Source organism: Poecilia reticulata, linkage group LG8 (genome assembly GCF_000633615.1).
Source record: "Poecilia reticulata strain Guanapo linkage group LG8, Guppy_female_1.0+MT, whole genome shotgun sequence".
In the NCBI taxonomy this organism is placed as follows: domain Eukaryota; kingdom Metazoa; phylum Chordata; class Actinopteri; order Cyprinodontiformes; family Poeciliidae; genus Poecilia; species Poecilia reticulata.
In genome coordinates this window covers 27,315,655-27,329,072 of record NC_024338.1, presented here as the reverse complement: position 1 = coordinate 27,329,072, position 13,418 = coordinate 27,315,655, and the positions used below count along the sequence as shown (strand labels likewise).

The following is a 13,418-nucleotide window of genomic DNA, read 5'->3' as shown; positions in this document are numbered from 1 at the left end:
GATTCTCTGTTTTTATGCCATAATTCACATCTAGTTCGTCGCTCCGTTTTATGTCCCGCTTCTCCAGTTTCAGAGTTTAGCGCAACCTTAACCCCTAAGATGCAGGGCGGTGGGGAAGCGTATCGATGGGGAAAAGGCAGACTGACATAAACCTTTTAAAACAACGGAAACAATTTCTGCATTCTGATTATTGAAATGTAAAGTGCTGTGTTGTTCTATCAGCCCGTTTCATGTCAGACCACTTACAGCTCCGTGTTAACGCTGTAAAATGAACGCTCTCTATCGTGGTATCACCATGGAGGGATTTCTTCATTTCTTTAATTATATGTGTTCATTTTTCAGAGGGATACACAGTGAGGGTATCCTGATTTTAGCTACCAGTAGCAGGAGAGGAGCTGCGCCAAGAAGCTAACAGAAGCTACAAACACTGAATAGAAGAAGAGCTGCCATTGATACAGTTGCAGCTAAACATGTTTTAATGTTACACAATACAGTTTTACCAAGTTGTTCAAAGTCTAAACTGGTATTGTTGTGGATTTAAGGTGTAAAGTTTACCTTCGACCAAACGCCCCCCAAAGGCATCCCAGCGCCCCCCTTTTTGTAAAAATGTCCTCCAGCGCCCCCTGCTGTCCTCTAAACGCCCCCTGGGGGGCGGTACCGCCCACGTTGAGAACCGTTAACCTAACCCGTAGTTTGGGGACCACTTAAACCAGGGGTCCCCATACTACGGCCCGCAGGCCGGATCTGGCCCGCCTCCACATTTGGTCCGGCCCCTTGAACACATATATATATATATTTTTGTCATAGTACCCCCAAGAATTTAAAACTACTTTCATCCCTGCCTCCACGAGATGAAGGCTGTCAGCATTATCTTCATCATCATTGAGGTTCAGACAGGCGCAAGACCCAACCCGTCCAGAGGACTCCAGACCTGCAGGGGGCGCTCCGCTTCATTCTGGGTTATGTTTCAAAGCTTAACTGTACAGACTCTTGTTTTACTCACTTGTGAACAGATTCACAAAAACTGAATGTTTTGGAGTGGAATAATCAAAGTCTGGACTTAATTCTCTGGCATAACCTTAAACAGGTCGTTCTTACTCCAACATGACTGACTGGATCAAAGTTGCTCCACAGTGATGCCGCAGACTTCGTACCAGTTATGTTTAGAGAGAAAGTATTACTTCACAGAGGGGCAGGTTGGTCGGACAGATTTTTAGATTAAGTTATCCCATAAATAGTATTTATTTATTTACTCAAATTATCTGTTTTTCTCATCTCCAGACTACACAAGTAATTTTGGTTATATGGCGTAATACACCCTCCACAACAGGAGGTGGCGGTAATGGTGCCGGCCCCCTGGATGGTTCCGCGATTAAAAAAAGGCATGGTAACGCCGTACGTGCGTCAGTGCGTGATATCCCTCCGCGTGAGAGAACCGCGCGCTCCTTTCCCTCGCGAACGGGCGGCGTTTCTGCGAGCTGCGGCCGTTAACATTTCCTGCACCGTCCGAGTAAATCCCAAACGAATCTAACCGAGCCCAGCCGAACCCGCCCTGTTGCTGCCTCAGACCGGGCTCCAGGGACCCAGATCATCCGCTGTTATCGAACCCGACTAAGTGAAGAGCGGCGGCGGCAGGAGCAGCCGGGCCACAGGATGGAGCTCATCACTATCCTGGAAAAAACCGTCTCTCCAGGTGAGTACCGGGGCGGAACCGGTTCCTCCAGGTGGATCTGGGTGGCTATGTTCGGTACCGATGGAGCGGTGGTGGAGGACCCGGGGAAGGCTTATCTTTGGGCGGAGGGAGCTGTTAGCTCTTGATGCTAAGTAAGCTAACTGAGGCCTGCCGTGATGAGTGACTCCGCACTCTGCCCGGACGTCAGGCACTATTTCAGGGGAATCTACACCGACCACAGTGCTCTGACCCAGTCGGAAGTCAATGGGAGAGCGTAACCGAGGGGATCAGGTCACTCAGCGGGTGAGGTGGCCGTTGGAGGAGGCTGCACCGGACGCCGACCCTGCCCATACCCAGTGCAGCTGCTCGGTTAGCCTGTTAGCGCGGCTCACTTGCACCGTCGGCCTGCCCTCTGTCCGGTTCATTACCCAGAACCGAAAACTCTTCCAGGTTACAGAATCGGATGGTTGGGGTTGTTGACGCTAAACTTTGTTCCGGTTTTACCGACTCCCGTCACCAGAACCGCTCTTGTTCCGGTCAGCGGCTAGCGTTAGCAGCTAACACGCATGTTAGTTCGTCGGCGGGTTCCTGCCGCAGAGCGGGCTGTTCCTGCGTGGAAATAGACCCACTGTGAGCGGAGCTCAGCGTGGGTCCGCCGAGGAGCCGCTTAGCAACACACTTCAGGTCTCAGCTGCGGGTTGAAGGGCTGTTTGGGTGTTTTTAAGGCGTCTTTGATCAGCTGTGCCTCAAAGCTTAAAATGCCTGAACGGACTGAATCTGGACCGACTGCAATAAAAACAAGCTCAGCTGTTTTACTCTAATAAAACCAGGAAATGTCTGGAGTCGTTCTGAGATCAGAGCAGGAGTAAAACATGCAGCTCCACCTCAAGCAAACACGAGATAAAAATCAGATTTTTAAAAGCTGTTTGTCATTTGATCATCTCATCCTTTTGCAGGATGTGTGATTTAAGAGTTTCTCCACACTAAACAGTAAAACTGATCTGACCTGGCCTGGATCGTTCTTTACAACACCCGTCATGACTTTATGGTTATTGCAGCATCAGTGATAAACGGCTGTGGTGCGTTCAGGACCAGGATGATCTGATCTGGGGTCTGTCTGAACCCAACGCATAGCAGGACGACTTTAACTCTGTTTACTGCATGTCCCGTCTTTATTGCACGATTTTCTCAGGTTCTGGAATATTCTACCCAGAACCTGAAGGCAGGGTCAAAGGTCAAGGAAGGAACCCACCAGGAAGTGAAAAACATGAACATGTTGCTGCTGTTTCTCACGTTTTCTTCATCACATTAAGTGAATCAAAGGAAGTGAGCTGCAGGAATCCAGCTGGTTCTGTTCTGGATCTGGTTCTGTTTGGTTCTGATCCGACCCGGCGCTCCAGAGTGACTCCTCTTCCTCTCTGTCCTCAGATCGGAATGAACTGGAGGCGGCGCAGAAGTTCCTGGAGCAGGCGGCCATAGAGAACCTGGTCAGTACCGGAGAGGGATGGAGAGCAGCTCTCACASACACACACASACACACACACACACACACACACACACACACACACACACACAMWMWMMCRCWCWMWCACWCMMRAGSAKMWRCYKCYTYMTKCCTCCTGATCTTCTTCAAGCTGATGATAAAAATCCCAGCTGCAGTTCGTTTCCATCCCAGTTTCTCTCCTCCCAGTTAAACCAGTTCCTGCAACAGGGAACCTGTTTCTGCTGGTCCAGATTTCATTCATGAGAATCCATGAATGAAATATCAGAGCTCAAAAGTAGCAAAAACAAAACTTCAGCAGCCCAGACAGTCAGCCATGTCATGTATGGCAAGCCGTTTTCACATAAAGTGGTCTGAGCAGGGAGTCCTGCAGAAGACGAGCCAGGCAGCTCCTACAGCCAGACGCTGGTCCCAGTGGATCCCAGTGGATCCGGTGGTGGATCCCTCCATGTGAGCAGAGGGGACGTCACCAAAGCCCCAGTTTTGGATTCTGAATTAGTGAATTGTTGAGCCCCCTGCTGAGGCCAGCAGGATTTCTTCTCACCTGAGACTCAGATTGTCAGTAACTGGATCAGAACCGATCCGTTGATGAGTCCAGAGGTTTACTGAAGCTTCTGTTTAACAGAATAATTATTTAGTGACGAGTCAGGATGTGAAGCATGTTTAAAGGGTTTCACTAATTTATTGACGATGAATTGAATGTGATCAGAATGAACTGGTTCAGACATCACAGCTGATTTTATGTTAAAACTGTTTGCCATAGACGGGAGAAAAACTGATTAGTGCGTTGGCGGGATCATGATGTGGGCCTGATGAACAGCTTAGAGTGTGTTGGGTTGTGGTTCTGACCCGGTTCTGTCCCCAGCCCACCTTCCTGGTGGAGCTGTCCAAGGTTCTGGCCAACCCCGGGAACACGCAGGTGGCGCGGGTCGCAGCGGGGCTGCAGGTCAAGAACTCGCTCACCTCCAAAGACCCGGACGTGAAGACGCAGTACCAGCAGCGATGGCTGGCCATCGACGCCAACGCTCGCCGCGAGATCAAGAACTACGTAAGGACCCGGCCCGGTTCCGCTCCGGTCCGCTCCGACTCGGCTCTGACCCGACCCGTCTCTGCAGGTTCTACAGACGCTGGGCACGGAGACGTACCGGCCCAGCTCGGCGTCGCAGTGCGTGGCCGGCATCGCCTGCGCCGAGATCCCGGTGACCCAGTGGCCCGAGTTGATCCCGCAGCTGGTGGCCAACGTAACGGACCCGTCCAGCACCGAGCACATGAAGGAGTCCACGCTGGAGGCCATCGGATACATCTGCCAGGACATCGTGAGTCCAGCCGCTTCTGAAGGGTCCGGTCCAGAGCCGACCGGACCCTTCAGAACCAGCCTCCAGGACCGATCCGACCCGTAAACCATTAGGATCCAAAACGAACCGGATCGATCGTTTGCTTTGGTCTGATTCTGGTTTCTTTATTTTCAGATTTTTGTCTTAATTTTTTTCAAATTGGATATTTTAAAAATATTGAATTCTACTTCCTGTCACATGATGTGATCGGCAGCTCTGATTGGCTCATTTCACCAAAGCTAAAAGCAAAATTATTTAAAATTATTTCTTCTTGTTTTAATCAAATGGTTTGTAAACATGTTGATAAGAAATTACATTTTTATTTCATCCGACTTTTAATTATCTTTTCAAATATTTTTCACTTAAGTTCCAATTAGATTTTCATGTTTCCGTTAATATGGTAAAGTGTAAAGAACTGAAGTCAGAACCGGCCGTCTGTTCCACCCGGGTCCGTTTGTGCCTGACGGTTCTGGTTCTGACCCGCAGGACCCGGAGCAGCTGCAGGAGACGGCCAACCAGATCCTGACGGCCATCATCCAGGGCATGAGGAAGGAGGAGCCCAGCAACAACGTGAAGCTGGCCGCCACCAACGCGCTGCTCAACTCGCTGGAGTTCACCAGAGCCAACTTCGACAAGGAGGTCCGGAACCAGAACCAGAACCAGAACCGGTCCTGGGCTGTGAGAGCCGCACGTTGACCTGTGTGTGTGTGTTTTCAGACGGAGAGACATTTCATCATGCAGGTGGTGTGTGAAGCCACGCAGTGTCCCGACACCAGAGTGAGTCGGATCGGACCGAGCCGCTGAAGCTCCGCCCCTCTGCTGGGCCGCTGAAGCTCCGCCCCTCTGCTGGGCCGCTGTAACTCCGCCCCTCTGCTGGGCCGCTGTAACTCCGCCCCTCTGCTCCACCTGTGCTCAGGTACGCGTGGCGGCGCTGCAGAACCTGGTGAAGATCATGTCGCTGTACTACCAGTACATGGAGACCTACATGGGCCCCGCCCTGTTCGCGGTAAGAAACAGGAAGTCTGCTCCTTCCTCAAACAGGAAGTGATGAAGATGAGCTCGGGTCCAAACGGGTTTGGGTTCAGAACTGGACCGGATCAGGAACCAGGCAGATAACTCCAGGTCCATGTGTTCCTGTCACTGGCTCACTGCTGCCCCCTGCTGGCAGGCTTCATTACAGCTGCGTTCTGGTTCTGGTTCTACTGCCTGCAGAACCAGAACTTCCTGCTGAATATTCTCAGTGCAGGAACGTCTGCCATGAATTCACAGGAAGTTCTTTAATTTCCTGCTGAGGCTGAAGGACCTGACAGGTTCTGGTCGTAGACCGGAGGCTGGCGGCCGGCCGGCCGGCGCCCCCCCAGGTGGAAACCCTGACGCTGTGTTCTGGTCCAGATCACCATCGAGGCGATGAAGAGCGACATCGATGAGGTGGCGCTGCAGGGCATCGAATTCTGGTCCAACGTCTGCGACGAGGAGATGGACCTGGCCATCGAGGCCTCAGAGGTGCGTTTGTTTTCGTGGTTGTCGTCAGACCGCCGTGCGGTTCCACGCCGCTGACCGCCTCTTCCTGCCTCCTCGTCCAATCGCAGGCCTCGGAGCAGGGCCGGCCCCCTGAGCACACCAGTAAGTTCTACGCCAAAGGAGCGCTGCAGTACCTGGTCCCCATCCTGACCCAGACGCTGGCCAAGCAGGTGCCGCCCCGTCGCCCGTCTGCACGCGCTCAGTGTGCGTCGACCCCGCTGACGGTGCGTCGTGTGTCCGCAGGACGAGAACGACGACGACGACGACTGGAACCCCTGCAAGGCGGCGGGCGTGTGTCTGATGCTGCTGGCCACCTGCTGCGAGGACGACGTGGTTCCCCACGTCCTGCCCTTCATCAAGGAGAACATCAAGAACCCGGACTGGCGGTACCGGGACGCCTCCATCATGGCGTTCGGCTCCATCCTGGAGGGGCCCGACCTGAACCAGCTCAAACCGCTCGTCATCCAGGTGAGCCGCCGCCGCCGCGGGTCGGCCCGGTTGGGCGGAGCCGGTCTGACCGCGCTGCCCCCTGCAGGCCATGCCCACCCTGATCGAGCTGATGAAGGACCCCAGCGTGGTGGTGAGGGACACAACGGCCTGGACCGTCGGACGCATCTGCGAGCTGCAGCCCGAAGCCGCCATCCACGAGGTTTACCTGGCGCCGCTGCTGCAGTGTCTGATCGAGGGCCTGGGGGCCGAGCCCAGGGTGGCCTCCAACGTCTGCTGGGTGAGCCGTGACATCACTTCCTCCACGTGGGGGGGGGGCAAACTGAAGCTGAGACCCAAAACGTTTGTAACTTTATTTAAAAAAATGAACCAAACGTTGTTCATAGTAGCGACTCGATAAGTGAATCATCAGGTGAGAACTGACCGACTGACCGTCAGAGCAGCAGGTTCATCATCATTCAGCATCCAGCCTGAAACCTGACATCACAGCAGACGGGATGTTTTCATCTCTGCTCGGCCCGCAGCAGGCGGTTGCCACGGCAACTCGGGTGTTTAGAAAATCGAATAGAATTAAACTTTATTGCCATTGAAATGTAGTTTGCATCTATACAGAAGTGCTATACAGGGTGTAAATATGTATTTACAGGTGTAGGAGCTATGTGCACATCTACAGATTATACAGAAATTACAGATTTACAATACAAGATGCATAATGGCAAGTAAGAGTTCCAGTTTATATAAAGATTATATACAGATTATGAGTGTGAGGACAGTCCGTGTGTTGGTGGGGGGTTGGGGGGTGCAGTCCTGATGGCCGTCAGGAGGCGTTCAGGGGCGTGGCAGCTGTGGGAAAGAAGCTGTTGGGATGCCTGGTGGTTCTGGTCCAGGCCTCTGTGACGCCTCCCAGAGGGCAGGAGGGACGTCCTCATGGTTCAGAGATCATCACCTGTTCAGCCGCTTCAGACCTCGTTTGTCTGAATTTACGTCACAACAAACTTGAAATGGGACAAATGTATTTAATTATGTAACAAACAAATGTGAGACTCGGTTAAGTGTCTGATGCTAAGAACAACTAGCCTGGTGCTGCCTGCCATGTTTGAGCTCAGAGCCTAACAGCAGATTTTCCTCCAGCAAACATTTTTATTTTTGTCTCTTATTTAGTGGAAATATTCACGTAGATGAAACTTTCTCCAAATATGTCAGTATAATATAAAATAAGTCAATAGAGTTTCATCTACAGTTTTTAAGTGTTGGTGTCCTGATGTCAGCATCCGCAGCTTCTGATTGGCTCAGGATGGAGCTTTAGCGTTAGCTTCTGGTAAACACCATGTTCATATGGACCCACTGCTGTGTGATGTCACATGTGCTAGACCCCGCCCCCTGCTGGGGGGGGCAAACGCTGCTCGCTAACAATGACTAGCATTGGTTTTAGCTGCTGTCAACATAATGCGCTAAAGCTAAAATGTTAGCCTGATGTATAAAAGAAAAATGGCCGCAGTGCTTTGATGCCAACACAACCAGATTGTTTCAGATCCGGTTGGTGTTCTGGTTTGGACCGGACCGCCTCCAGGCTAACGGGTCCTCTGCTCTCCTCCAGGCCTTCTCGTCTCTGGCCGAGGCGGCGTACGAAGCCACGGACGCCGCCGAGGATCAGGAGGAGCCCAGTACCTACTGCCTGTCCTCGTCCTTTGAGATCATCGTCCAGAAGCTGCTGGAGACCACAGACAGGTAGGGGCTGGTTCTACCGGGTTCTGCTGGTTCTACTTCTGGCTCTTAAATTTCAATGATTTGTTTCCAAGGTTTTTAAAGTTTTGATCTTCTAATTAAAAGGTTAAATTGGGAAACATTTACACTGTAAATAATGTTTACAGTGTTTACACTGCAAGACTGATATTTTCATATAACAAAGATAATTTTTTTCAGTGTCTGAAATAAGAAGTTTGGTTTGATTTAGAATTCCCTAAATTCTATAAAACTGAGAATGTTTTGTTTATGTTTTGTATGTTAAACGGTTTCTGAAATTGAGGTTTTTTAGTGTTTAGTTGTCGGATCTAAGCGGATAAACTGAAGATGTTTTAGTTTCTTTCTCTTCTGTAGAAAACAGGAAGACGGTAATAAATATCACATGATGGTGAATCAATTTAAATCCGACCCTTTGACCCGAGTGTCTCTGCCCCGAGGAAACATGTCCGCTGTGTTCTGGTTCCTCTCCAGACCCGACGGCCACCAGAACAACCTGCGCTCGGCCGCCTACGAAGCTCTGATGGAGATCGTGAAGAACAGCGCGAAGGACTGCTACCCGGCGGTGCAGAAAACCACGCTGGTCATCATGGAGCGGCTGCAGCAGGTCCTGCAGATGGAGGTGAGTCCCGCCGGCCGCCGCTCGGGCTTTTACTGTGAAAGGACGGCCGCCTGACGCCGCCTTCCTGTGCAGTCTCACATCCAGAGCACCTCGGACCGGATCCAGTTCAACGACCTGCAGTCGCTGCTCTGCGCCACTCTGCAGGTGAGGCCCGCCGCCCGCTGCCGCTTTTATTGTGAAGGAGTTCTGAGCGCTTCCTGTCCCTGCAGAACGTCCTGCGGAAGGTGCAGCACCAGGACGCGCTGCAGATCTCCGACGTGGTGATGGCGTCTCTGCTCAGGATGTTCCAGAGCACGGCGGGCTCCGGCGGCGTCCAGGAGGACGCGCTGATGGCCGTGTCCACGCTGGTGGAAGGTGGGCGGGAGACGCTGCGCATGCTAATGCTAACGCTAACGCTCCTACACACGCATCACTGTCTCTGCCGCTCTGTTCAGTTCTGGGGAGCGACTTCCAGAAATACATGGATGCCTTCAAGCCGTTCCTGGCCATCGGACTGAAGAACTACGCCGAGTATCAGGTAGGAAGGGGGCGGAGCCTCGGCTCAGCGTTAGCTTCAGGTGCTAATCCGGGTTACATCAGGGATCGGTGCGTTTTTATTTCCTCTGATTTATCGTTTCATCTTTTATCAGAACGCTCTCGGGTTTCCTTTGACATTTATCAGTAATATAAGTTTTAATAATAATATAAACTAAACAAATGATGTATTTTTATTTGGTTTTTAATCAGAATTAAAAGATTTGTTTCTGTTTCCATTGAACTCAACACTGTTGGTTTAATTTAGTTTTTTGGGTTTTTTCCCCCCAGAATTTAATTTGCTGATCAGTACGGAGGACTGATGCTGCCAGAATTAACATAAATGAATATATAAATAAATATGGGAGGAAATTTTACATAATTTATTTTAAAACTAAATAAATTAGGACATCAGAAAATAAAACTAGAATTAGAAAATAATTAAATGAGAAAAAAAATAGATTAAATATGAACAAAGTAATTAATATGAAATACAAATGGAAATATGTTAAATTAAGTTTCCAGATTTATTTATTACTGCATTTATTTGTGTTTTTCTGCGTAGTAATGAGGCTGAGCTGTGATTGGTCAATCTGCTCAGCCAATCAGGTTCCAATAACTTTATACAAACTTCCTGAATCTGCCCTTCCAGTTTGAAGCAAATTAATTTTTGTACTGTAGACGTGAAAACATTTTTAATCAGGTTTGTTTTAAATCCATCAGAAAACGTAGAAATTGAGACGTTTTCTCGCCGTTCTGTCGCCGTGGCGACGCTCCAGCTGCCGTTGCTCAGTTACCTGTCCTGTGCTGCAGGTGTGTCTGGCGGCGGTGGGCCTGGTGTGCGACCTGTGCCGAGCGCTGCAGTCCAACATCCTGCCTTACTGCGACGAGATCATGCAGCTGCTGCTGGAGAACCTGGGGGTGAGCGGCGCCGGCCCGGCCCGGTTTCTGTTCGGTCTGTGACGATACTTCATGCACCACTCTGACCGTGATGCACACCCTCCACGTCTATCTGAGACCACTGTCGCCGTGGCAACGCTGCCAAGCCTCCGGCGAGCGGCGGAACCGTCTGACGGCTGCGTCCGTGTTTGCAGAACGAGAACGTGCATCGCTCGGTGAAGCCGCAGATCCTCTCTGCGTTCGGAGACATCGCTCTGGCCATCGGAGGAGAGTTCAAGAAGTACCTGGACATCGTCCTGGACACGCTGCAGCAGGCCAGCCAGGCGCAGGTGGACAAGGTGAGCTCACCTGGCTGTGGGGGCGCGGCCCGTCATGACTCACTTCAATTTCAATTAGGTGTTTTCAAGGCCTGGAAAGTCCTTGATTTCTGTAAAACATCCTTGAAAGTTCTTGATGTTCAAACTGCTGATTTTGGTAATAAAGTCCCAACATCTGATTAAAAGGGAAACATTATTTACTGTTTTAGATAATTTCCTACGTCAGATGAAACGTTTCCTGGTTTAGAATCACTGAGTTGTTATGTTACTTATAATAATATATATAGAAATATTGTTTCCCAGGAGACTTGGCAGGAACAGATTTACAGATGTTTGTAGTTTTCTTTGTGTTTAACGGCAGCAGAAGGTCGTCGACCTGAACAGGTTGGTTTGGATGAAGGAGAGGAATATTTATTATTACTGATCGATCAGTGATGCAGCCAAAACGTTTCTACTTCCTGTTAAACAACCCGCTGGAATAAAAGACGTTATGATGGTGAATGAAACCGTGAAGTCTTCAGTTTATCATGTTTCATGGTTCTGATCCGGTTCTGCTCCAGACGGACTACGACATGGTGGACTACCTGAACGAGCTGAGGGAGGGCTGCCTGGAGGCCTACACCGGCATCATCCAGGGCCTGAAGGGCGACCAGGAGAACGTCCACCGTAAGGCCCACTTCCTGTCCGGCGACGGCGGTTCCTCTTCCTGTCTGCAGCCCAGCAGGAGGATTTACGCCGTCGCAGAGAAACCGGGTCGTTTTCACCCGGGAAGCTCCGGGCTCCGGCCCAAACCCAACGGCTTCCCGGTTTTGCGGGACCCAACAAGCTAAATTTGACCTGAGTTTGACCTTTGACCTCTCTGTGACCTCTGACCTCTGCCCCCCCTGCAGCCGACGTGATGCTGGTTCAGCCGCGCGTGGAGTTCATCCTGTCCTTCATCCACCACATCGCCGAGGACGAGGACCACTCTGATGGCGTGGTGGCCAACGCCGCCGGACTCATCGGGTAAGAACCAGAACCAGAACCGGGACTGGAGCCGGTCGGGTCGGTGAGGAGAAACCATGCACCACGCTGACGCTGTGATGCACAACCAGACCACAACATCTGAGACCCGCTGCAGTCAGAACCTCTGGGCTGCTGTGTGTGTGTGTGTGTGTTAATCTGTGTGTGTGTGTGTGACCTCAGCGACCTCTGCACGGCCTTTGGGAAGGACATGATGAAGCTGGTGGAGATGCGTCCGCTGATCAACGACCTGCTGACCGAGGGCCGGCGCTCCAAAATCGTCAAGACCAAGACGTTGGCCACCTGGGCCACCAAGGAGCTGCGCAAGCTCAAGAGCCAAGCCTGGTGAGGTTCTGAGGCCCGGTGTGGCGGTTCCGACCCGTTCTGTCTGCGGGCAGCGCCGAGCAGAACCAAACTTTGTTGTTTGATTAAACGGACCGACCCGATTACAGCAGAACTACTCGACCCAAATCAGCAGGTTCTGCTTGGCGGGCCGGACCTTTAAAAGGTCCAGGTGGTTCAGAGTTCAGTTAGCAGCAATGTACGGAGGCCCGATCCTGCCAAAATTAACATTTAATGAGGAAATAAAATTGAAGTCATGCATTCATAAATGAATGTGAGAACAATAAATTGCGTATATTTATCGAGGTTTTCCTGTGTGTCGCCACCATCAGCCCTCCGTAGCTCTGGTTGGTGAATAACCGGGTCAGAACCACTTCCACCTGTTTTATTAAGCTGCAGATCGTTGTTATGCTGGACATTTGCTGCTGCTGTCGGCAGCTGAACTTTAACTTTCTACTGAATCCTGAACCGACATTTAAAAGTTTCAGAACGAGTCCAGATGTTCTGCTGTAGGTCCAAACGGACTTTTAGTTCCATCCAAATTTCTCTACTCATTTCTTCTTCTTGTTGAGGAATTCTGGTCTTAAACACTACAAGGCCCATGATGCACTGCAGCAAAACGCAACATGTCCAGATGTTGGAGGGAAACTGAATTTATTCCTGTTGCTCCAGGATTCAAGTTGAAGCTTTAATTAGTTAAAGTGTTTATTAGAGGTGAGCCGATCGATCGTGTGTGATCGGTGATCACATTGATCCCACTGCTCAGCCTGCCAGCAGCTGATGTTTCGGGGACGTTTGCGGCAGAAAATGACCTCAGGAGTGAAGCAACATGACGAATCTAACACGGTATTTAAAAAACAAGCACTGGAGGAAGTTTGGCTGCATCCAGGCTGAGCAGGAACAAAGCAGCTCAGCTCACCTGGATTAGCATCACTAAACGAATAAACCAAAAATGATTCACGTCTTCGAGCTGCGGGGAAAGACGCTGGTTCTGCTGTCGAACCGACGCTATTCGCTAATATTTCAGACGGAGCTTCTGCTCCACCGGAGCCACAACAAAGATTTCACATAAACTTTCACTTTGTCCAAACGTGAGAGATCATTTCTGAAAAACTAAATGAATAATAACGGATCTCTGCCTCCTGCAGGCGGTCCAGAGAACTTTACCGTTTACCTGGCTGCAGGTTTTCACTTGTTCTTTTGACTGAATAGCTGCTGTTTTGTGCCTGCAAGTATTTTGCATGTTTTATGTCTAAATTAGGTGAATTTATTACCAGATTATTTCTTATTTCACCAGATCAGAGCAGCATTTACACCTAAAGCAATAAATAGTCAATCCAGGTGATCAGCAGAGATCGACCTTATTGGTGATCGTATTGGAATCGGCATCAAAAAACCTGATCAGAACATCCCTGGTTTATGTTGGAGCTCTGTTCTGATTGGCTCTCTCCTCTCCTCCTCTCTGCTGATTGGCTCTCTCCTCCCCTCCTCTCTGCTGATTGGCTCT

General features: G+C 50.5%; 1 protein-coding gene across 1 annotated transcript in view; it reads left to right on the top strand.

The window, feature by feature from the left end:
- Window positions 1-1,406: 1,406 nt before the first annotated feature.
- kpnb1 (karyopherin (importin) beta 1) overlaps window positions 1,407-13,418 on the top strand; it is a 13,661-nt gene continuing 1,649 nt past the window's right edge. The window contains exons 1-21 of the mRNA XM_008417153.2: window positions 1,407-1,693; window positions 3,101-3,159; window positions 4,039-4,221; window positions 4,289-4,489; window positions 4,994-5,146; window positions 5,225-5,284; window positions 5,424-5,513; window positions 5,900-6,010; window positions 6,097-6,198; window positions 6,272-6,496; window positions 6,564-6,755; window positions 8,073-8,203; window positions 8,690-8,837; window positions 8,910-8,981; window positions 9,047-9,191; window positions 9,272-9,354; window positions 10,164-10,271; window positions 10,445-10,588; window positions 11,128-11,233; window positions 11,458-11,572; window positions 11,753-11,914. Coding sequence (XP_008415375.1) covers window positions 1,654-1,693; window positions 3,101-3,159; window positions 4,039-4,221; window positions 4,289-4,489; window positions 4,994-5,146; window positions 5,225-5,284; window positions 5,424-5,513; window positions 5,900-6,010; window positions 6,097-6,198; window positions 6,272-6,496; window positions 6,564-6,755; window positions 8,073-8,203; window positions 8,690-8,837; window positions 8,910-8,981; window positions 9,047-9,191; window positions 9,272-9,354; window positions 10,164-10,271; window positions 10,445-10,588; window positions 11,128-11,233; window positions 11,458-11,572; window positions 11,753-11,914 — 2,630 coding nt within the window. The 5' untranslated portion in view covers window positions 1,407-1,653. The remainder of the gene's footprint in view (window positions 1,694-3,100; window positions 3,160-4,038; window positions 4,222-4,288; window positions 4,490-4,993; window positions 5,147-5,224; window positions 5,285-5,423; window positions 5,514-5,899; window positions 6,011-6,096; window positions 6,199-6,271; window positions 6,497-6,563; window positions 6,756-8,072; window positions 8,204-8,689; window positions 8,838-8,909; window positions 8,982-9,046; window positions 9,192-9,271; window positions 9,355-10,163; window positions 10,272-10,444; window positions 10,589-11,127; window positions 11,234-11,457; window positions 11,573-11,752; window positions 11,915-13,418) is intronic.